Here is a 22,327-nt window from a genome sequence, read left to right as displayed (position 1 = left end):
CCAAATGCCACTCTATCTAGTAGTTTCCAGAACACTAACCAAAAATATTCATCTTCAGGAGTTCTTTGCATGATTACTTATAATGGGGATTTTATTTAATAATTATCACTTTAGAAATAAATGTCTTCAGTGGTTTTAATGCATCACCATACGAAAGCTTTAAAATGAATAGTCTTGAACATTATAATCATAATGTTTGGCTTGTTAAAACTGCTGACAAGACCAGTAAACCATGGTGAATTTGAAAGGCAGTACATTATCACTGGTAGATTTCTGGGGGATGAAGATTTGGACAGCCTCCTGCTGCAGGCAAGCTTGTTCTTGCTGATACGCATATTAATAATGTCCCATAAAGTTAACAGAGGCTTTCAATTCCCAGGAGGAAAGAGCTGATCCATGTTAAGAAGCATATTGCTACAGGTAGATTCTTGGATAGGAACTTACACAAACCTGGGTCTGGTTCCCATTTATAAGCCTGTGCTGATCACAAGTTTATCAAACACTCTTTGATTGATATTATATTAGAATATGTTGAGCAGGCAATTTTCTTGGGTTTGATTGGACCTTTCTATAATTTTACAGAAAGAAACTAATATATCCCATAGTAATTGCTATGCCCCCTATGTAATAACATATTAAATGTCAGACACCTTAACACCAGAACAATAAAAGATGAACAGAATTTTTGTTTTAATTCCCAAGGAGAAAGAGATAAGTTAATGTTAAAAACAGGTGGTGTTGGGCAGCATATCTCTGGTAGGCCTTGACTACTGTCAAGGGGCTGTAGGCAGACACAGGACTGATTCATTGACACCTTGGATTCAAGGTTTTCTACCCCTAATAATGTGACTGAAAACTGAAAAAGAGGTAATATGAAACAGGACCCTTCTATAAGACAGTTTGAAGGACATGCGGATAAAATGATTAGCAACTTTGTCAGTATTGTCATTTGTCTCAAGCTCTTGCTTCATGTAAGTGTTTATAATGCTTAGAGCAATATTTCTTATGTGGCTTAAATACTATATAATCAGAAATCCCCAGCTACCGAGACTGTTACTCAAAGGATCCTAAACTGTGTCATGGACAAACCCAGGAGGTGAAAAACAGCTCCAATGACAGCAGATTGCAAGTCCCAGAGACTAAAAGAGGACCATGTCTTTTTACATCAGGATTGAATTTGGTCCAAAGTGTACAGAATTTGTGTTGTGCCTTAAAACTAATTGAGGATTTGTGTTTCTCTCTTTCTCAGTTGGGAAAGGTCAGCTTTGAGATTTCCAGGTCAGGACTGTTTGACAAGGACTTGGTGTCACCCACAACGTGGGACAAGCTAACAGGTTTTCTTGTTTAAAGGCAATGTTGTAACTGTAAAAAGAGGGTAAGAGGGCAAAACGGGGGGGGGAAAAGAAGATAATTTATTTAAGTGATTTATTCTTACACTTCAAGACTCTGAGATGGAAAGAGGGTTCCTCTTGTTGTATGAAGCATGACTGACCTATCTTTCCATTCTTGCACTGCTGAGTTATTAGTTTTGAAATGCAAATAGGAAAGACCTCATAATCTATTGGGTAATCTGCATGGACTAATTTGTACCTTCCTGGAGAGCCTAGATCCTTGCTTGATGAAACAGGGCATTGTGGAAGCTTAGCCAACTTTTCCTGTCATTTGGGAAATCAAAGACAACACAAGAGACAAGCACTTGGCTGAACCATTTAATTACCACTAACCCTTCTAAGCATTCCTGTTTTTCCTAGGCTATATGGCTGGACTGTTGGAGTGATGCTGTAGCATGGGAGAACATTACACTAGCCTCCTGTGTATCATATGCCTTTTGATTGACAAACTGACACTTTTTTAATGTGAGTTTCTAAGGTTGTTATCCAAACTACATTCCTTATCCCAGATCTCATCTTTAGCACCTCTCCAAGACATATCTGGGAGTTCGGGCCTCGACATATATGCAAATCCAGGGCTTGACCAGGTCCCAGTGAAGTCAATACAAATATTATTGGTGCTGAACAGATATTCGCTAGGCTCAAATGAAAAATAAAACCCATTCAAGAAAATGTGGGAGGCAGATTACAGCTTATTTTTTTAATCAAAATATGCCTTCTTCATCTCTGTCCCTTCCTTTAATTTTTTTTCTTACTATCTTAACTTTATAACTAGTTTAAAGTAACTGAGAAAATGTTTAAATTTTAAATTGTTCAATAGTCCTGGACCAATGCCCAAAAAATGTCATGTGACCTTCCAGATATATAACTCTTAATTTTGGAACTTACTGATTCCAGTCAAGGATTTTTGGTGCTGGTAAAACACTGAAATGTAGAAAAAGAAATGCCAGGAGGTTGAGAAATGAACTTTTGTTCATGGGTATCACCATTTCCGGAAAAATGGAAAAAGAAAAAAGAACACCTGCAAAGCTTTGGTGCGTTAAATATTTAATAAGCATAACCTCAGGGTTATGTTAATGTAATAATTTACATGGGAATATTAAGTTTTGAAATGTTTGTGGCATTAGTTAACCCTTTCTTTACAGAATTGTTAGACTCCCATAGCAGCCTCTGGAAGCTACGGAGGTAGATGATGGTCTGCCCTTCTCTGTGCAGCTGACCACCACGGTCCTGATCCTGCCAAGTATGACAGATGTGCACATCACTCCATTGCAGACAGAGTGGTCGGGCTGAGATGCTGTTTGCAGGCTATGATGAAATGGGAGAGCTGCATCCCCTTTGGAGTCCTGCAGCCAGAGATTACCTGTTCCTGGCACCCATCTTGGGACGTGGAAAGGATATGCACGACAACAAGCACTTGTGTCCCAAAGTGTCCGTGTTTGACCTGGTGCAAGAGACAGCACCTGGCGATGCTGGGTCCCACATCTCTGCAGGGGGGAAGCCAGCAGAGTTGGACTCCTCTGGGGTCCGGCTCCCCTCACTTTTCCAGAGCCCAGGCTGCCTTCCAGCCCTTGATGTCGGCAGAGAGTGAGCTGCTTGCCAATCTCCTCTTGCTCTCCGGGCAGCGTTAAGGTGGAAAGGGCAGATGAAAAAGTAAATGCAGACATGTGCCCTCTGTGGTGTCCCCGGCGGAGCACGAAGAGTGGGAAGGAAGATGAGGGGACAGGGTGAGTGAATGTGTGTGTCAGTCAGCAAGGAGATGATCTAAGTATCTGAAGTCATTCAAAAGGTCAAAGCAAGCATTAACTCTTCCCGCCCGCCCTCGTCCTCGGGGGCTCGGGGGAAATCACAGTCTGCCCAAACTAGATGACAGCTTGCCGAGACTTAATGACAGGCTGGGTGCAGACGAGCCGCGGCCGCCCAGACAAAGGGAGGAAGTTTGGTGCTGCCGCTGACCCCAGAAAGGTGCAGGGGCAAGGGACAAGCCACGTCCCCTCGGCCGGGACGGCGGGGGCCGCGGCGGGGGCGCGTCCCACCCTCCCGCTGCCCCTGGGCGATCAGCATCACCGGCACTCTCGGAAAAGCCGCGGCCGCTCCCCTTTCCCTCCGAAAGCCAAGCGCAAACCTGCCTCCTCCGCTGAACACCGCAAAATGAAGGGCAGCGCCGGGCAGGAGAGAGGGGGAAGCGGGCAGGATGCGAGGTAAGCGCAGCTTCACCGTCCCCGGCCAGCGGTGACACCTCAACCGCCGGGTTACTCTGTGGCTTTAAGCGGTTCAAGGGAAATCTTGGGTTTTTCATACACAAACATTTTTACTCCCGGTCTCTCTCCCCTCCCCGGCTTCCTCCCTCTCTTCCACTCTCCTGCCTCCCTCTCTCCCGCTCTCTCTCCCTCCTTTTCTCCTCCCCCCGCCGCCCCCTCTCCTTTTTCCCCCTCCCCTCAAGTTTCTCCCTCTGTCTGATTAAATGAGAAGGAAGTGTGGGAGTGGTGGTTTTGAAGCTCTCCCTTTAAGAGGCAGCCTGCAGTGACGAATTGTTGAAATTGCCATTGCAGGATGGCATTCCGCTATAAATTCATTGTTCCACCTCCTCTCATCTTCACATTTCTCTCTCTTCTCCTCTTGTTCACATCGACAGACTGGGGATAACAACAACAACAACAGAAAAGATACAGGGAGGGGGCTTTTACAAAAATCTGGGACGCTTGCCGCTTCTTGAGCTTTTTTTTTTTCCTTTTTTTTTTTCCTTTTTTTTTCTTTTTAACCATCTCACCGGAGACGATCGAGGCGGGTTTTGGTGCCTGAATTTCTTCTCTCCCCTTCTCCTCCTTCTCTTCAAAACAAAAGGGGGCAAAAGAAGGAAAGGGAGCCCACCGGTGCCCGAGAAAGTGCCGAGTCGCAGCAGACCTGCACCCTGCCGCTGCTGCTGATGATGATCCGGTGACTGCAACAGAGAAGTGGAAGAGAAGTGGGAAGTGCTCAAACTTCTCTACTTACGGGGTCCGAGCCTCCTCTCCTCCTTTTGCTCTCTCCCCCTCCACCCCCTTGCCTCCCGAGCAGCAGTGATTTGGGATTTTTTGCCTCTCTCTCTCCTTCCATGTGCTCCCGGCTCTTCCTTGCAGAGAAACACAAAGTTCACACCCGAGCGGCTTTTGTTGACATTTTTTTCTCTCCCACTCACACTTGAGTTTGGGACGGAGAACTTTCTTTTTCTTTTTTTCTTCTTTTCCCACCTCCTTCCCCCTTCTCCTTCCTACGTAGCCGCACTCCGCCGACCGGCTCTTTCCACCCCCCCCCACCCCCCGGCTCCCCAACTCTTATTATCACTACTATTAATTATCACCACCACTGTGGCCGCTCCTGACGGCGAGGCGAGCATGCTCCTCAGGCTGCTCTCCCTGCTGCTGGTCGCCAAGCTGCACCTCGCCCTGGCCCAGCCGCCGGCACCTGCCGACGACGGAGCGCCGCCGCCCCCCGCTGCAGCCTCCCCGCCGCCCCGGCCCCGGCCCGGCCCTCCCCCCGGGCCGCCCCGCGGGGCCAGCGGCGTCGTGCGGCGCCTCGACCCGACCTACGCGGGGGGCGGCAAGGCGGGCTACGTTCTGTACGCCGGGGGCCAGCGCTTCCTCCTCGACCTGGAGAGGGACGAGGCGGTGGGGGCGCGGGCGCCGCGGGCCGGCGGGCCGCCGCGCTGCTACTACCGCGGCACGGTGGACGGCAGCCCGCGCTCCCTGGCCGTCTTCAACCTCTGCGGCGGCCTCGACGGCTTCTTCGCCGTGGGTCGCTCCCGCTACACCATCAGGCCGGCACGGCGCGGCGGGGAGGCGGCCGGCCCGCGGATCTACGGGGAGGGCCCGGCCCGCGTCCCGCACCTCTTCCGCAGGGAGCGCTTCAGCTTCGAGACGCTGCCGGCCCGCACCAGCTGCGAGACCCGCGACCCGGCGGCGGCGGCGGCCGCAGGGGATCGCCGGCGGAGGCGGCGGCGTCGCTCCGTCTCCCGGGCCCGGCAGGTGGAGCTGCTGCTGGTGGCCGACGCCTCCATGGTGCGCAAGTACGGGAAGGGGCTGCAGCACTACCTGCTCACCTTGTCCTCCATCGCCTCCCGGCTCTACGCCCACGCCAGCTTGGAGAACCACGTCCGGCTGGCCGTGGTGAAGGTGGTGGCCCTGGGCGAGAAGGAGAAAGGCCTGGAAGTCAACAGGAACGCTGCCACCACTCTCAAGAACTTCTGCAAGTGGCAGCACCAGCACAACCGCCTCGACGATGACCACGATGAGCACTATGATGCCGCCATCCTCTTCACCCGTGAGGTAGGCATCACCCTGACCGATGTTGACTTGGTGTCCCTCGAACAATGTGTCGTGGGGTGACTGGGCACCTCTCCAGCCTGGCTTTGCCCGGGGGTCGCCTCCGGACTCATGCCTTCGGCCTTTCTGTCAGGTTGCACTGCATCTTCAGGGACCAGCACCCACGCACACAGCTGCCGGGAATGGAAGAGGGGTTGAAAACCCAACAGATTGTGTCTGCGTTTATGCGTGCCCACTCCCCTGCAAGGTCATCCCCACTGTGGGTACGGTGCCAGTGCCATGCTGGGACTCATGCCAGCATGGAGGGGTGGTAATTTGCCTTCTTGGGGGACTTGGCTGAGGTCACCTAACATCTCTGCTTGGGAGACGATGTTGTTCCATCTTTCCCAGTGAGATGCTTCACACACAGCCCCTCTTTCTCTCTGGGAAGGTGGTCCAGGCAAAGGGCTGATAGCACTCCCTAACGTAAATTAGCCTCCAAACAAACCTGCTAGGGAAAATGGTGGAGAACACCTTAAAAGTATGCGCAGCTTCCTTGTTGAGTGCATTGGGATGCTATTTCCAGCAAGAACAGCTCCGCCACACTGGAAGCTGGCAGCGCTTGTGGTTCAAGGGTAGGACGTAAATGCAAACCACAGGTAAACAGAGCTGAAGTTGAGTGAGTTGGGCTGGTGGTAAGGGGATGCAGTCTTTTTCTCGTTCCCCAAGTGAAGAATGGGTCAACTGTGGGTCGGATCCAGCCAGTCTTACTCATGCAGAGCTGTGCCTTGCTCCTTGCTTGGTTGTTAATTAATTGCATTGCCAGAGGTCGTTAAGGGACATTGCTCTAGTAGACATGTGGCCGAGTTTATGCAATGAAGTTCTTCTGTAAGAATATCCCTTCAGCGGTTTGGGTTTGGTGTTTTCTTTTTTTCCCTTCCCCAAGTACGAAAAAAATAACTGCCTGACTTTCCGTTCATTTGAGTTCTCCTGCTTTTCTGCATCGTAAGAGCCTGCCAAAAAGGATGCTTTGGATGGTTTGTGGAAGGAGTTGCTCCAGATTGGGGGAAAAAAGCGTCTGGCTTGCTTTTATAGCTGTAAATAGTTGAAACATTAGGTTCTGTGTCAGGCATCACTTGTACAGCAGGAGCCTTTTTTTTAACATTTTAGAGCACATCAGTCCAATTTGCAAGCTTTCATTTTTTTATCCTTATAATCGGAATGAAAGCAGGCTACCTAGGCTGGTCTTGCTTTTTTCTATAAACATCCTTTCTAATGGCTTATTAATTAAGCCTGGCCCAGAATTCTTCACTTTTCACTGAAGAGTGGTTTTCTCTGCCAGTATTCCCATTTATTTCCCTGGGATTTATTACAGTTCGGAAACTCTTAGGGTGGCAGACGGTGAATCTTAACATCAATTATTAAGTTAATTTGGATTGAGATAGGATGTGCATTTAAAGTGCACTTGCTTTACAGATGCTTATCTGTAATTCCTTGCATGGATGCCCTCCTGCCAGAACAAGAGTGTGCTGCTAATCAGTAATCCACTTTCAAAGACTCCTGAGCAATGTATCTTCCATGCATAGTTACTTCTTTTGGATGTATTTAGAACCTAAACTAAACAAGATGTCACCGTTCTTGTGGTCTCTTTTCACTCTTAAGGTGCAAATATTGCTTGAACTGTTACTTAAGGATGTAAACGCTTTGCAAGAAAAAAGCACAGGCTTCCGTTTTCTTGGTTTACATTTTAACACGTTTAAGTATGGGATTAGCTCCTCAGTGGAATTCAGTATAACTTAATCTGCTTTAATGATTTGCTATGTGCACATGCACATTGTTTGGCATTGCATTTCAGTATTTGACTCAATAAGAACAAGACTGTAGAATCTTGCTACATGTGTTCACGATGTTCTTTGCAGGGTGTGTGTGTGAGTCCACATGATTTTTATATGCTTATGCTTGAAATGTCAACATGAATCTGTTTGCTCCTCATGGAATGTAAACACGAGAAGGGTTAAAGGATGAAAAAGCAGTAGAGATGTTTCCCGTAGAAAACAGCCCTGCTTTGAACTAAAGAGAGATTTTTTCCAGTTTAGCTTTTCAGTGAGAGTGGCAGCAATTGGCAGGAGGATCCAACTTTTACAACTATGTTTTGAATGTATGAAGTACGTTGCTTAGCTACTAGACGCCAAGCCATGGCTGCATGTTTTGATGGGCTCTGAATACCGTCATCCTAATGTTTTAACATCCAGATGTCTTCTTAATGGCTTGTTTTTTAGGCATGGGGTAAATGTGTGAGGTACATTTTCCGTCTTTGTTTACTAACTGAAGCCACCTTGAACTTTGTGTCTCTGCATCAACAGAACAATATTTGCAAATAGTTTGTCAGCTGAACGCATGTCCTCAGCTGTATGTAACTGTTTATGTGTAGCTAGAATCTAAACTATGCATGCCTGTTGCCATACAAGTCTCTAAGAGAATAATTATTTTCATTCTGGAGTGTCATTTGCTTGGATGATATTTTTGACACCAATAGAGGATCTCTGAAGAGATAGTAGCTTTATTCAAGTTCTTTATAAAAGAATAATCACGTCAGAATTCAGCACCATTGCTTCCTCCTCTTCTGTTATCATTACTTGTTTAAAGATAAATTAATAGCCATTCATAGGCTAAGAGTGTGCTGGCAGCTCTCCCTTATAGTAAAATCAGTAAAGGCGGTTCAAATTATTATCATCATCATTAATACTAGGAAGTACTTTCCACACAAAAAGATTTTTAGGAGATTTACTGGTTCTGGATTAAAACATTCACTCACTTTTGGTCATAATCTGTATTTACTTTGATAAGGGCTTTAAAGCAATCATGCTGCAGATAGTAAATAGTAAATAAATATGAACATTGGTTCAGGTCACAGACAGCTGGTGTTAAAACTATTTTAAGGCTCTATGTTGCTTATCAGTGGTGGCAAGAACCATGTAACTATCCATTAGCTGCAGTGAGTCCGTTTACCCTGTAACTGCAAGGAAAACTACAATGATGTGTCTGGTCATTATTTTCAACCCTCAATGGACCCAGAAATTATCTAGGACAAAATACTGCAGAAACATAGTTGGGTTCCTTAATGATTATCTAAATTCCCAAAATCTAATAAGTATGTTTCCCCAGTGGTCTTAGTGTGTTGCTTTGACTCATGATGGCCAGTCTCAAGCCTGACAGAGGTCTGATTTGTCAATACCAAAAGCTGATAATTTGCTAATCAGTCCTGTGAGAGCTCTCGTTAAGGTAGTTTGGCCTTAACAACCTTAGAGAGTACATGAGTCCCCTGCTGTTCAGCTACTTTGTGGTTGAGTCCTTGACAGCAGCTTTGAATTTTTGGGCCACATGCATCCTCCATGGAATATGGTGATGCAAGGATTTGATAATCTGGTGGCCAGGTGAGTCCTCTGCCCTGTGCAGTGGTAGAGGAGCGACTGTGTGATGGGAAGGAAGGAGAGCTTGTAAAGCCCTCTCCCCCTGGAGATTAGCTGGCTTTGTTCTTGATGTCAGTGAAGTCAACAACAAGTTTAGAATTTAGTTTTCTCAGGCTTTTTCATTGTGAACAGCTCTCGGAAGCTGGAAGCAGGTTATCTTCAGGTTTTTATGGGTGCATGAAAATAGTTGTCTGATCATCTGACTCAGTAGAAAAACATATTAGGCATGCCTTGCAAACTGCACTTGAACTCAGACTGTTCTTTTCTAAGGTCTAGCCTGCTCTGCAATTATCCTCTAGTATTCATCCAGTCTGTTTCATTAGTGACCCTTAGTTAAATTTCAAGTGAACTATTGAATGCATTTGGACAAAATCCAGTTCTCTTCCTTTCCTTTCCCCCAATTCTGAATCATGTGAAAATTAAAATAGATATTTCTCACAGTAGATACAGGCAACAAGAGCAAGAAAAAATACTTCCCTAAGTGCTTGTTAGCATCATCTGTGATAGCACCCTCGTGCCTGGCTCTAACAAAAACTTCATAGTAGAGCCAAAGGCCACTCTCCTGCCTTTGTCTACATAGTAATTATATGGGCCTTGTGTGTGTGATAAAGTTTAATTGTCAATCTGACAATTCTTTTGAAATTTAACAGCAAGCTTTGGATTATCTCAGCTCTATAGATGATAATTTCATTGCATGGAACACATGCTTTCTTTGGCTCTTGTTCTTTCTTCTTTTTTTCTTTTCTAGATTATCATCTTCCCACAATTATTATCCCATATTAGTAAAACAGGTCACCGTATCAATGGTCAATAGAATATATTTCACTAATGTTTATTATTATTACTTTGCACAAATTATAATGTGATGTGTCTGACAGTTTCATAATGTTTTCACCAATTTTGTTGTAAATCTAATACATTTAGATAATGTCCCTGGGGAAAATAAAGTGGGACATAATTTGTGTGGGAGAAGTAGCATGATTCACACTAATCTACAGAGATGGTGTGGAGTTTCCTCACAGAGGAACTATGGATTAGGCAAGTTAAATCACATATTTTGCCTTGCTCACCAGTCACCAGTTTCATAACTGAAACTTTGTTTGCCATTCCCCTCAACATGTAGAGTCCAAAGCTTTATGCGTATTTTGTCAATATTTTTAAATAATCTGTGGCTTACATAATGCTGCTGCATTTTTTTCTTTATATACTTTAGGGAAAAAAAAATTGTCAATCTGTACCTCCAGAAGGCAAAAGCTTAATCCACTTTAGACTCTACTTCTAACACTTTGTTGAAGAGCATCCTGAGATGACGAATGCTTAGGGGTCCCACACCATGCAAGGGCAGAGTAAGAACATGCCTAAATATTCACTTTGGGGAGGAGGTGGTTTCTGAAGGAGAAAATGTAGCATGCATGTGCTGAAGTTAGCCCAACAGGACATCACCGATACATTATTTTTTCTTCATTTTCACCTTATCTAGAATTCAGAAAGACAACTCTGTGCATTTGAGATTCAAATGCCCAAAACTCAGTCCTGAATTTAGCATATTAACCTCAAAGGAAGATGACCTCGGGTTTTAAGGAAAATACATTATTTTTATTTTGGTCAGGATGAGAGGTATCACCACTCCTATTTTCCTCAAAAGGTAACTGGACATCAGTCTTTCCTCTCAAAATACGGCCATGGGAGGTCGAAGCAGTATCCCTGTGAGTCTGATGGGAGTCCTTCCTTGCTTCACACCGATGGCCAGGCCCTGACCCTGCTGCCGTAAGGTGGACATCCCTATGAGCGAGTCCCACCAGTGCCTCAGGAAGAGGACTTTCCAGAGCAGGCTTTCTCCAGGGCAATGCTCCACCATTTTGGCTTGTAAAGTCTCTCTTTTTAAGTGTCAGCTGAGGGGTAAAATAGATGATTCCCAATTACTTTGTTTAACAGTTAGCCCTTCTTTTCAGTTTTCTCAGGTCCTGTGCTCCTTTTGACTTCTGAACATAATGTGCTTCTTAGGTGATATCTGTAATACTTTCCGTTTGGGTGAAACCTTACTTTCCTCCACATGTGCCATCCTGCGTTTTTGTGACATTAATAAACTTTCACCCACCTTGCAGAGCGGGGCAGGGGAGGGTGGATGTGTGGGTCCTGAATACCATCCCAATTACCTCCCTTTACAGGCCTGAGGTGGCAACGCTGCTGCAGGAAGTCGGAAAGTCGTATTTAATTCCTTCCTCTGCTTGGGGGATTTTAGGTTTGTATCGCCCACCTCCCAGGAGAGGTCCTTAACTGGTAGGTTGTAAGCTGTTCCAGGTGTTAAGGAAACTTTCCACCCCTCTGACCAAAGCTATGTCACTGTTTAGGAAGTAATTCAAGATTCATATGGTGAGAAGGAGAGAAATCGTGACCTGAGGCAGCTGACTGGATCGCACTGCTTAGAGCAAGGCGGCTCGTGTTCCCAGAGCACGGAGAGAAAACTGTTTCTGTAATTTACTGAAGGACTGTTCAGTGTAAAATCCAGAAGCAGGCTGAGGAATAGAGACCGAAAGTGAGGTCCCTTCAACCAAGCCCTGTAAGCACGAACTGCAACCTGGCTGGGGAAACCTTTGGCACGTGGGTTGCAACAAGAGGAGCCACAGCTCCCTGCGTGTAGGGACACGTGCAGACCTTCGCTGTAGACCTTAGTCTGATGTAGACCATAGACCGCCGGGCACTCTCGTGCGAAGTGTGCTTCAAAATCTCCTCATCCCTCAAAGGAATGTGGAGTTGAATCGCCTTCGTATTGAGCAAAGGGTTTAACTGATGAGCTATTGTAGGGAAAGCAGAAAAGCAAGCAAACATGGACAGATGTAAAAGCTGTTAGCTGTTCTTTAAAAGTTATGTGCAGCTGGACCTGAGAGAAAGCCTAATCCTGTTGGTTTCTTGTACATCTGATCTCAGAAGTTCTGTAGGCTTGGCTTCCCTCAGGGGCAAAGACTGAGAAACATTAAGCATCTCAACCGCAATCAAGCTTTAGTATAAGCTAAGTGCTAAGTTGCTCAGGACTGTAAAACTGTGGCACTTCGGGGCCCGTAAGGTCACAAACTGCAAAGCCCTGTAAAGGCTGGGTAACTCGAAGACCAGAGGACGTGGGAGCCAGTTTTGTTCTTCTGCCCTTACATTCCACTAAACCGTCCACATTGGTGCTTAAATCCTGTTTTGGATCTGGTCCACAGAGTCTGACCTAATATCATGTTTCCCTAAATAGTTTATTCTTGTTTTTAAGCCTACTTCACAAATCAAAGAATTTCAGGTAAAATAAATTAACTGTTCCAGCAGGGAGCCACGACAGTTATCTCCATTCACAACAATGCCATGTATACATGGCAAACAGCCAGCTGCTCTTGATGTACTTACAAATGCCAAGAAAACTTGGCCTTTAATAAGCTGTCTAATTAACTACTAGTCTTATGATGTACAGCTCAGTTTTCCTAAGTCTCCTTTGCCAAAGCTTAACATCTATTGCCTTCTGTGTAGCAAATGCATTTCCTAGTCATTCTTCTGTTTTGAAACTACTGTTGTGCAGATCAAGGACCATTCCTTCTTTAGAAATATCAAGAAACACTTATTCTTCAAAGCTTCTTCCACTATTTGGAGACAATCAAATGAGTAGACAGATAGGAGTAGGCAATTAACTTTTTAAATAGAAGCCACACACCAGAGTGAAATAATGATTGGAAACTCATTTGAAGTATCATGTGAGTCCCTGCTTTCTTAGTGCTTTAGCTGGAATATGAAAAGTTGAGGAGACCCACATAGATTTTTTTTTGCATTGCATCAGGGATTGTTTTAACATAAAAAATTATTTTCAAGTGAAATAAAAACTTTTCATGTATTCCCAGAAGCTTCACTTCATAAAAGTCTGAGACTTCTTTCCAACACTGCCCAGGAAAACTAAAAATATAGCTATTGATGCTGGTAACAAGTAATCCATGGCCAGTACAGCTACAAGGTGTTTAAGTGAAAAGAAATTTTGCCATAAAGATTTAAATCAGCTGAAGTATAAACAGGTGTGGTTTTCAATAATGTCACTCAAAAGCATGCTGTTGGGAAGGACCATGTAGTTGTAAATCACCCGGAGAATGGTGAGTTGCTCCAATAGCAAACTTTTCAGAGTATTTATCTCAGAGATGCCACTTGATAGGCTTAAATTATGTACATAGTATATACTATGTGATGCTATGAATAGAAATACAGTTCAAATAAAGCAGAGGCAAGAGAAACAAAGAATAAATGAGATATAAGTTGAGAACATAAAGGAGCTGAGTCTTCACTAATCTGCCTAAGTGATTACTGACAATGTCAGCATTAGCTGACAAAACGCATCCTCACGTAGTCGCTGAGGACTGCAGTCTGCAATGGAAAACAGAAGGCTCAGCCCATGCTCCCCGTTCAAAGCATAGCCAGCGCACACCCTGCTCTGCCGTCAGATGGGCAACCCATAGACATCCCTCCAATAACAGCTTCACACACAGAAGCTGACGCTGGGAAATATTTCCTGTCCTTGTTCCCAAGGTCCTTGACAAGCCTCCTCTGGTGCTGCCCAGCTGGGATGCGGTGGGCGGCCGCAGGGCTCCCCACGCCGCCTGCCTCAGCGCGGATGTGGTCACGGAGCTGGCTGAAGGGAGCGGGGCTCTCCTCCGTCCCTGCCCACCGCTTTCTGACCGCAGCGTGGTCGCTCTCCTCTCTTCTTTATGGGGACCGTTGCGACCATGCCATCCAAGGACAGCTGTTTTTCAGAAGTCTATGGGGTGCTGGAGGAGCTAGGTAATTTTACAGATAAGTGATTTTCAGAATAATTTCTGCTGTGGGATTTCCTAGGAGTGACCATTCAACAAAGCTGGTGAAGGGTCTGGAGCACAAGTCTGATGAGGAGTGGCTGAGTGAACAGAGGCTGTTGAGCCTGGAGAAAAGGAGGCTGAGGGGAGACCTTATTGCTCTCAACAACTACCTGAAAGGAGGTTGTAGCATGGAGAGTGTTGGTTTCTTCTCCCAAGTACCAAGTGACAGGATGAGAGGAAATGGCCTCAAGTTGCGCCAAGGGAGGTTTAGATTTAATATTAGGGAATTTTTCTTCCCGGAAAGTGTTGTCAGGCCTTGGAACAGGCTTCCCAGGGAAGTGACTGAGGTTCTTAGGGACATGGTTTAGAGGTGGACTTGGCGGTGCTAGGTTAACGGTAGGACTCTATGATCTTAAAGGTCTTTTCCAACCAAGATGATTCTAAGATTCTATGGTTCTGTGATTCTATGATTAACTAACACAGCCCTTCAATAAATTCAGTTTATCTGACCTGAAGTTAAGGTGTTTCATAAAGAAAGTGCAAAGCCTGCTGTGTTTTGTCTAGACAACTGTTACACAGATGAACACTGCCTTGAAAGTCATTAGTGGGATGCTGAGATTTGTGGATATGTGTCATACTCTGGGAAATTATGGAAATGGAGGACCAGTGGTTTGATTAAGTGATGAGTTCTGAGGAAAAGCCGGGCATGCAGTGTGGTAAAATGTCAGTAAAACGTAACATGAAAGGTAACCAAATATTGCTGTGTCCGTTAGTGCTTGTGTATGTACGTAACTATTTTTTTTGATGTCTAATGAAGGTGGCATTATGCAATTCCGTGCATAGCTTTGGAAATTTTGAGGGTGAGATTACTAACCAGCCAAGAGTCAGCAGGGCTGCTTATGGTTAATGTCCCTGTCGTAATTTTCCATACTCCACACATGTCATCAGAAGCAACTATAAGGAATTTTATGAGATTGCCTGCTTAGAAAAATTGTGTTATTTTAATTATGCTTGTGTCATCATATCTGGAGAATCAGTGTGAGGTCTGGTTTCGTCTGCTGGTATAGCTTCATAGCCATATCACTGGCATAGCTTCTTCTTATACGTAAATGGAAATAAATCATGCATTGGTGTAAGACATCTGTGTTCTGATATAATTGTGCCCGTACTAGGAGCAGTACTGATGTAAGCATCTACGTAATAACGACAGCCAAATACTAGAAAAGACCAAATGACACAGAATCTGCATGCAAAGACAGGGCCTGAATTAATGTGTTTCATAGTACTCTTGGCACTACCAACCTGAAAGTACCTCCAGTAAGCTGCCTTCTGTCTTATTTGTGTGCTTTTTGGTACTTGTGTAAGAACATCAGTTCAACTGCTTCTGTGGATTCAGTTCAAATTGCACTGGTATAAAGGTACCTTACTTCCTATACAGCTTACACTCATTTACTTAGACCAATTATTTCAGCAAGAAAAGGCATTTTTATTGGTGCCATACACATGCATTTTTTCTGAGTTTTGTTAATCATGCTGCTGTAGGTAAACCACTTACATTTCACAGAATCACAGAATCGACTGGGTTGGAAAAGACCTCAGAGATCATCGAGTCCAACCCTTGGTCCAACTCTAGTCCGTTTACTAGATCATGGCACTAAGTGCCATGTCCAATCTCAGTTTAAAAACCTCTAGGGACGGCGAGTCCACTACCTCCCTGGGCAGGCCATTCCAATGCCTGATCACTCTCTCTGTAAAGAATTTCTTTCTAATATCCAGCCTAAATTTCCCCTGGTAGAGTTTAAGCCCATGCCCCCTTGTCCTATTGCTAACTGCCTGGGAGAAGAGACCAATCCCCACCTGGCTATAACTTCCCTTCAGGTAGTTATAGAGTGATGAGGTCACCTTTTTTACATAGATTTACATAGATTTACATAGATTTACATAGATTTTACTCTATGTAAAACGTACCAAGACTGAAAGAGCAAGATTCAGAAGTGATACATAAAGTGCTAAGTTTGCATATTGCATCTTCCTTGTTGAATATGTCCCAGCTGATGTATGCTACAGTAACATGACCTCACTTAGGGCCTCTTCTAACATTAGTCCATAAATGCTGAAAATGATATTATTTGTCTAAATAAAATGGAAAAAAAAAATAGATTTCTTTTAAAATACTTGAAAATTGGCATCCTTATAGTGTACCTTTCCAAAACCCATGCAGAGCCAGAACTGAAGTCTGGGGAGCTAATCGGATGTCAAGGTTGGTAGCCAGTGGCGTTAGAGAGGAAATTCTCTGCATTGTATGTGCATTGCTAAAGAACGAAAGTTTTTCTTAAACCATGGATTATACCTGTGAAAATTCGAGAATCAAAGTACTTTTGAACTTTATTCCTTCTCTTCTTGTGAGACTGTTTCGTTCATTGGTACTGTAGCACTTAAATCTTGACATTAAGTAGCACCAAGAGTGCACTTGCCAAAGTTCTCAGATACCTGGAAGCCAGAGGACTGATCCCAAAATCCTTCCTCCATTTTAGCTTGTAATTTTAGCTTGAAGATTGTTTTCTTTCATCTTGGGGGGGAAAAAAAAATGTAAAGAGATGCTCTGTCACAGTATCTGTGAACTCAATGTGTTTTTCTTTGACTTCAGTGGCATTTGATTCCTGTGCATTTTAGAGTTTGCCTAAGTTTGAAACTGTCATAGTCAGTGAATATTGTTGACCTGGAGCCTCATGCAGGATATCTGTTATTTAGATGGATTAATTATGAAAGCTTTCATGAAAGAAAGTCATTATAAAAGGAGCTCTCAAGGGAAGAACAGAGTCTTAAAAATGAAGGGGGGAAAAAAAGGTACTCTTTGATCATTTGGTTAATAACATTTGATAATACTGTCGTGCTTTGAAACCACAATGGAATGTCTAGGAGTGTTCCAAATGAAATGGTGCCTACTTTTCCTTCTCAACCATAAAAACATAAATTTGTATATTCAGACTTATTCTTTTCAGTGCTTCTCCTGAAGCAGGGTTAAGTTATTGCTGACAATTAAAATACTATGATCCTGGAATGGAAAGAAAAAACTAATGCTACCTGCTTGGGTTTTGGTAACACCCCATATCTACAAGTAGGAAGCATGTGATAGAGTTGTTGCACTAGTAAGACTAGGGATTTTATGCTCTGTCATATCACTGACTCTTTAAGCAACCTATGAGAATTGCTTAAATACTTGGTGTGTTGGGAAATACATCATTAAACATGGTACTACTTGACATGTGTGACATGAGGTTTAATATATAACAATGACATTTCTTTTAGTGCGAGTATAAGACTTGCCTTTTGAAAAGAAAGGTGATCTCTGGTTCAAGGGCTGATTGGGAATCTGAAGCTTTCTGTGCCTTGGTTCAGTTTCTGAAAATAAAGAGAGTACTTCTTGTATTTTGATGTTATTTGAAGAAATACTTCTACCGCATTTATTTTGAGTACCTAACTCAGTGCAAGTTTGAGCCCCTGTATGTATTACAGAAATACAAATTTAAATAACAGTGATCAATTACAGAATATATACAAATCCTATTAATGAAAATATTCCCACTAACTCTACTGCGTTGACATCTTTAGATGGAAGCTTATATTGATGTTGTTATCCAGGCTCTGCTGTTTGCAAAGGGCTCGTGACTTTAACCTGTTGTTACCTTATGGGTGTAAAAATTTATTTTAATGATTTTTTTTTTTTCTTTTTCCTTCCTGGGCAGGATTTATGTGGGCATCATTCATGTGATACTCTGGGAATGGCAGACGTTGGGACCATATGTTCTCCTGAGCGCAGCTGTGCAGTGATTGAAGATGATGGCCTCCATGCAGCTTTTACAGTGGCTCACGAAATTGGTATGCAGTGCCTTTTCTGTTCGCTTGCCAAATCAAACACTTGTAACAGCTGCATTAGTAACCAAAATACTTGGCAATTAATTCCAGATTTCCCCTGGTCCGGCTACTCACTTGGGGATTAAGGCTGTATACATATGCACTTCAGGGTTAACTAATAAGGGATCAGAAGGCAAGTGAAGGCGCACAGTAGGTGTTTCCTTTCTAACAGTGTCATTTCTAAGCAGCAGTTGAAGTGAAAATTCAAAGGCTGCTGCTACTGTCCAAGGATGTTAAGATGTGTTCCTCCTGAGGAAGCGTTCGGCCCATCTACTGTAATTCGCATGCATTTAGTGCATAAAGGGTGGAAAACAACTCACCTTTTTTTAACTACTTGCATGCTCTGCTGTTATGAAGCTTTTTCTTGGGACGATGAAAAGGGGTTTGCGGAAGAAAACAGGATTCTAATATTTTTCTGAGTGTATAGAAATTCCACCTTTACGGTAATATATGGTACTAATGTGAATGCTGAAATAAGTGAAGTAGAATTTAGATGATAAAGGTTTGGTGAAAAATCTGTTTAACTTTGTTTCAGTGTCCACCTCAGTGGACAGCAATTTAATGTAGGCGCCTTAGGTACAGCCTTCAGAAGGGCTTAAGACAGAATTACTGACAAAAGAAAGTTCATATTCTGGGACATTATGGCTGTCATTATGTATTCCTTGAGAGACACTACTGCCATCTTGATTATTTTTAATTTACTAATATTGCGTGAGCTGTGTTCACTAGAAATATATTTGGTCTGAGGGCTTTGTTGTGTGAACAGCAATTTAAAAGTGGAGAACATTTTTTTTTTAACATTCTTGGAAGGAAATAACAAGGAAGAGGAGAACTTTCAGAGAGAGCCAGTTTCTGAATTGCCTTGTACCTCATGCCAAACCAAAGTAAAGTTTGCTTTGGGAGTATCATTGCAGTAGTTCAATTTTCAAGTAGCTAGCAGGTAGAACCCAACAGTTGTGTGCCTTATATATACCTGGCTTAGCAACCAGAGGTCACCAAGAATGAAAAAGCAGCTGGCAGGTCAGTGACCTGACCCTTCAACAATTAGTGAACTTAACCCTACTGCTCTTGTGGTGCCACAAAGAAAGGAAATCAGAAGTGGCTGGAGAGGGATTGTGTGTTCCAGGAAAGCATAAAGTGTTGTGACAAAATGAGTCCCCAGACCAGAAATTTTACTTTAATAAACAAGAATATCCCAGAATTACAGGATGTTTGGAGTCGGAAGGGACGTCTGGAGATCACATAGTCCAAGATCCCTATATGTGTGTGTATGTGTGTATTTATATATATATATATATATATATATATATATATATAAAACTGCTTTTTATATACATACATATATATATATATACACACATATATATAAATATATATATATATATATATATATATAAAGAAAAAGTCCTCTGAAATCACTAATTCAGAGCATTTGGAGATAAGTACAGCAATATACCAAATGCAGCTTCACGTCAGATGAGTTTAGTGGCATCAAATCTGGATGCTGTGAAGCTAATGACCTGTCAGGAACCTGTTCTAGAATTGGGACAAGTAGATAGACTGGCAAACTTAGCCCATTATTCAAAGGCCAGTCTGCTGGAGGGACTGCTTCTATCTTCTTGCATCCAGCAGTGATGCTTACCGGTGAAGGTTAGTGGGCATTGTCAGGGTTGGATGAGGGACCTACTTGTGATGCCAGTGTTCGTGTATCTGGTGTGGGAAGAGGCGAGTAATGTGTCTCAAATAACATTTTATCAACGATAAATACATGTTTAGAGAGATCAAAAATGAAAGAACACAGATCAATAAAGATAGCGATGAGCAGTAAATACGCATATTATTACTCTAATTCCACACAAAGAAAATGTAAACACAAATGAATTATTTTTAGTAATCTAGAAGCACATATTTGAAAAAGAGCCATTTTCATACCTAGGCGTTTACAGGAATCTGTAAAACCTATAATTTCAATGTAAAAAAGGCATGAGTTGAAATGGATAAATAAGTGCCTAATGGACAAAAAAAATCTAGTTTGAGGTTCTTTAAAATAACATCCTTTTTTCCTTCTCACCATAAGATTTAAAGTAAGGAGGGGTGTCAAGTCACAGAATAATCTTTGTGTGTGTGGCCTAAAGTGGGAGAAGTTGGGAAGAAAACACAGCTAAAATTGCTTGAGTACTTGCATTAAATTAAAGGTCAAAAAAAAGATGAAAAATAGAAGTGTGGCATGGATACCCTTTAGTTAAGCACTTTGGGGAAAACCTTGCTTTATTTTATTTGGAGACCACATTTCTTCTTACAATTCAGAAGTCTTAAACTTCCCCCTGTTCTGTGGGTTATGGTGTAGCTTTGATTTTACAACGGCTTAGTTACTTGGTGGAATTCACCTGGCAACGTAGGAAATGCCTTGTAAGACAGAGGGGATGCTAAGGACTCTAAGCTGAAGATGCTCCTTTCTGTCAGCAGGAAGAGCAAGGTGAGCCACTAAGTGAATCAGAGTCATCGTCTGCAGTTTTTTAAATAACCTGCTGTATGTGCATGTGTAGCAGATGCAGCAGCATTAACATGGCCTTGGTCCAGAGAATGGCTGTGTGTCCTCACTTTGACTTCAAGGGGATCTGAATGCTCTTGTTTCCTCTCTGAAGGAACCAAGAGCATTTTTGAGGATCATATTCATTCTCTGGAAGGTGACCAAAGTAAATGGAATTGCAGCTCAACCAAACAGGACAATCCACAGCCCAGGGGCTCACGTTGGATATGTGCATAGGGAGCCAAAATGCAGCCTGCTACAGAATAAAGCCTGCTGCTTCTGTTGCCAGGGTTTCTACTGCATTATGTGTTAGATGTTTATTTTATTTCTTTCAGATAAAATAGATGAATTTTGACCAGTGTTTTTGAGGAGGAGAGTATGACTGAGCAGCAATAACAGGCAAAATCTCCAAAGAGCTGTAAATGAGAGCACAAAATAGATGCAACCAAATTCTTAGTACAACTGATTAGCTGACAATCAGAGATGAAGATCCATATCTAAAGATTGACAAGGTAGGACCTGAATCTTGTCCTACTTGTATGTAGGAAAATCAGGAATAATTTATCTCCAATGTCAAATGCAGCGAGTGAGGGTAATGCAACCAAAAAAACAGGAGGAAACCTTGTAACTTTGAAGATTATAATCCAGTTTCTCCTCAGAATAAAGTGAAGCAGTGCTAATAGCATAAATGTTATTTTTAAGTCATAGTCTGTCCAGACATCCAGCCACTAATGGTAAATCCATACATGGTTATTTTCTAGCAGGGGATGTGCTGCTATCAGTTTGAACAGCAGTAGCTTTGCTGTCACAAAAATGGACTTATGCATTCTTGCCTGAAATCACCAGTTCAGCTCCATGTTGTGGCATATGTATGGCTTCTTTGACTTGAAGCAACTCCATGAGCCATGCCTCCATAGCTTTGCACGAATACCTGAGCTAGCTTAGGCACAGTATGTAGACATTTTCCAAGTCTTTGTTTATCATCAGCCTGTTGTCTGTAAAAAAATTATGATTCCTTATTTCATGCACTTCCCTGCTTCACAGATATATCTGGAGAAAAGCATTAAAGAACTTGTGATTGCTCATAGTCTCGATATTTATTTAATGTTTTTCGTAGGTCAGCACTAGCATATTGCTTCCCCATACATCCCTTATTAAAATAACCATCAGGAAACCAAAATAGCTAGGTTCTCACTCTAATACTCTGGACTTTTGAGTTGGAGATTTTGTTACTTTTACAGTGTTGAATTATTAACCAACCTGTGTATCCCATGAAGATAGGCATGATCCAACATCACCAACAGGCACAGTCCATCAATTTGAAGTTAGGTTTAACACCTCCTGGAATGGGATATACCCAGTACATGACAATTCCTTGTTTAGTAGCCTGGTATTTCATTGTGTGATGCAGTCATGGTCAGAAGTTTCTGCTTCAGTACAGACAGTCCACCATCCTAAAGGGTTTCTCATTTACCGAAACAAAATGAGAAGAGTTCAAGAGAAAATAACTGGAGCTACTTCTTGTTTTATCAATAGGCAATATCCCAAAATCACAAAGGAAGTCTAAAGCAAAGCCAAGAATTAAACTTGTCTCCTGAGTTTCGATGTAGTCCTTAAATACAAAAGCATCCTTCCTGCAGTTTTTAGGCAGGCAAAGTTCCAGTTTAGTTCAGTGAGAGTTACATGGGTCTAATCACTTAAATTATATGTATCTTTATTATTTTCTTTTATCTTGAAGAACTTTTCTTTTTTTTTTTTTTTTTTTTTTTTTTAAGAGGAGGTACAGATAAAGTGCTGCCTTTTTGCTCAGTGTTCATTTGACCCTTTGCAAAGTTCGTATTTCTCTGCTATGCAACCACACTGGCATGCTATTACTCCTTCTATCCTCCTGAGTAATACAGTTTACTGAAGTTCTTTCCAAGTATTTTATTTT

At 42.9% G+C, this 22,327-nt stretch overlaps 1 protein-coding gene and 1 long non-coding RNA gene across 3 annotated transcripts in view; one reads left to right on the top strand and one right to left on the bottom strand.

Annotated features, from left to right (window-relative positions):
* Nucleotides 1–2,421: 2,421 nt before the first annotated feature.
* LOC110365343 (uncharacterized) lies at nucleotides 2,422–4,867 on the bottom strand. Of its 2 annotated transcripts, none has more exons than XR_010473207.1 (2): nucleotides 4,732–4,867; nucleotides 2,422–4,332 (listed from the first exon to the last, which is right to left on the bottom strand). It is a non-coding gene; the product is annotated as an uncharacterized LOC110365343 (long non-coding RNA). The 2 variants fall into 2 exon arrangements; XR_010473208.1 differs by having other exon boundaries at nucleotides 4,735–4,866.
* Nucleotides 4,766–22,327, top strand: part of ADAMTS5 (ADAM metallopeptidase with thrombospondin type 1 motif 5) — a 47,464-nt gene continuing 29,902 nt past the window's right edge. The window contains exons 1-2 of the mRNA XM_005511521.3: nucleotides 4,766–5,695; nucleotides 17,696–17,828. Of these exons, the coding sequence (XP_005511578.2) occupies nucleotides 4,766–5,695; nucleotides 17,696–17,828 (1,063 nt within the window). The remainder of the gene's footprint in view (nucleotides 5,696–17,695; nucleotides 17,829–22,327) is intronic.

This window comes from Columba livia, chromosome 1 (genome assembly GCF_036013475.1).
Source record: "Columba livia isolate bColLiv1 breed racing homer chromosome 1, bColLiv1.pat.W.v2, whole genome shotgun sequence".
Classification (NCBI taxonomy): domain Eukaryota; kingdom Metazoa; phylum Chordata; class Aves; order Columbiformes; family Columbidae; genus Columba; species Columba livia.
Note: the sequence above shows the minus strand (reverse complement) of the source record. Positions and strands in the feature narration are given on the sequence as shown.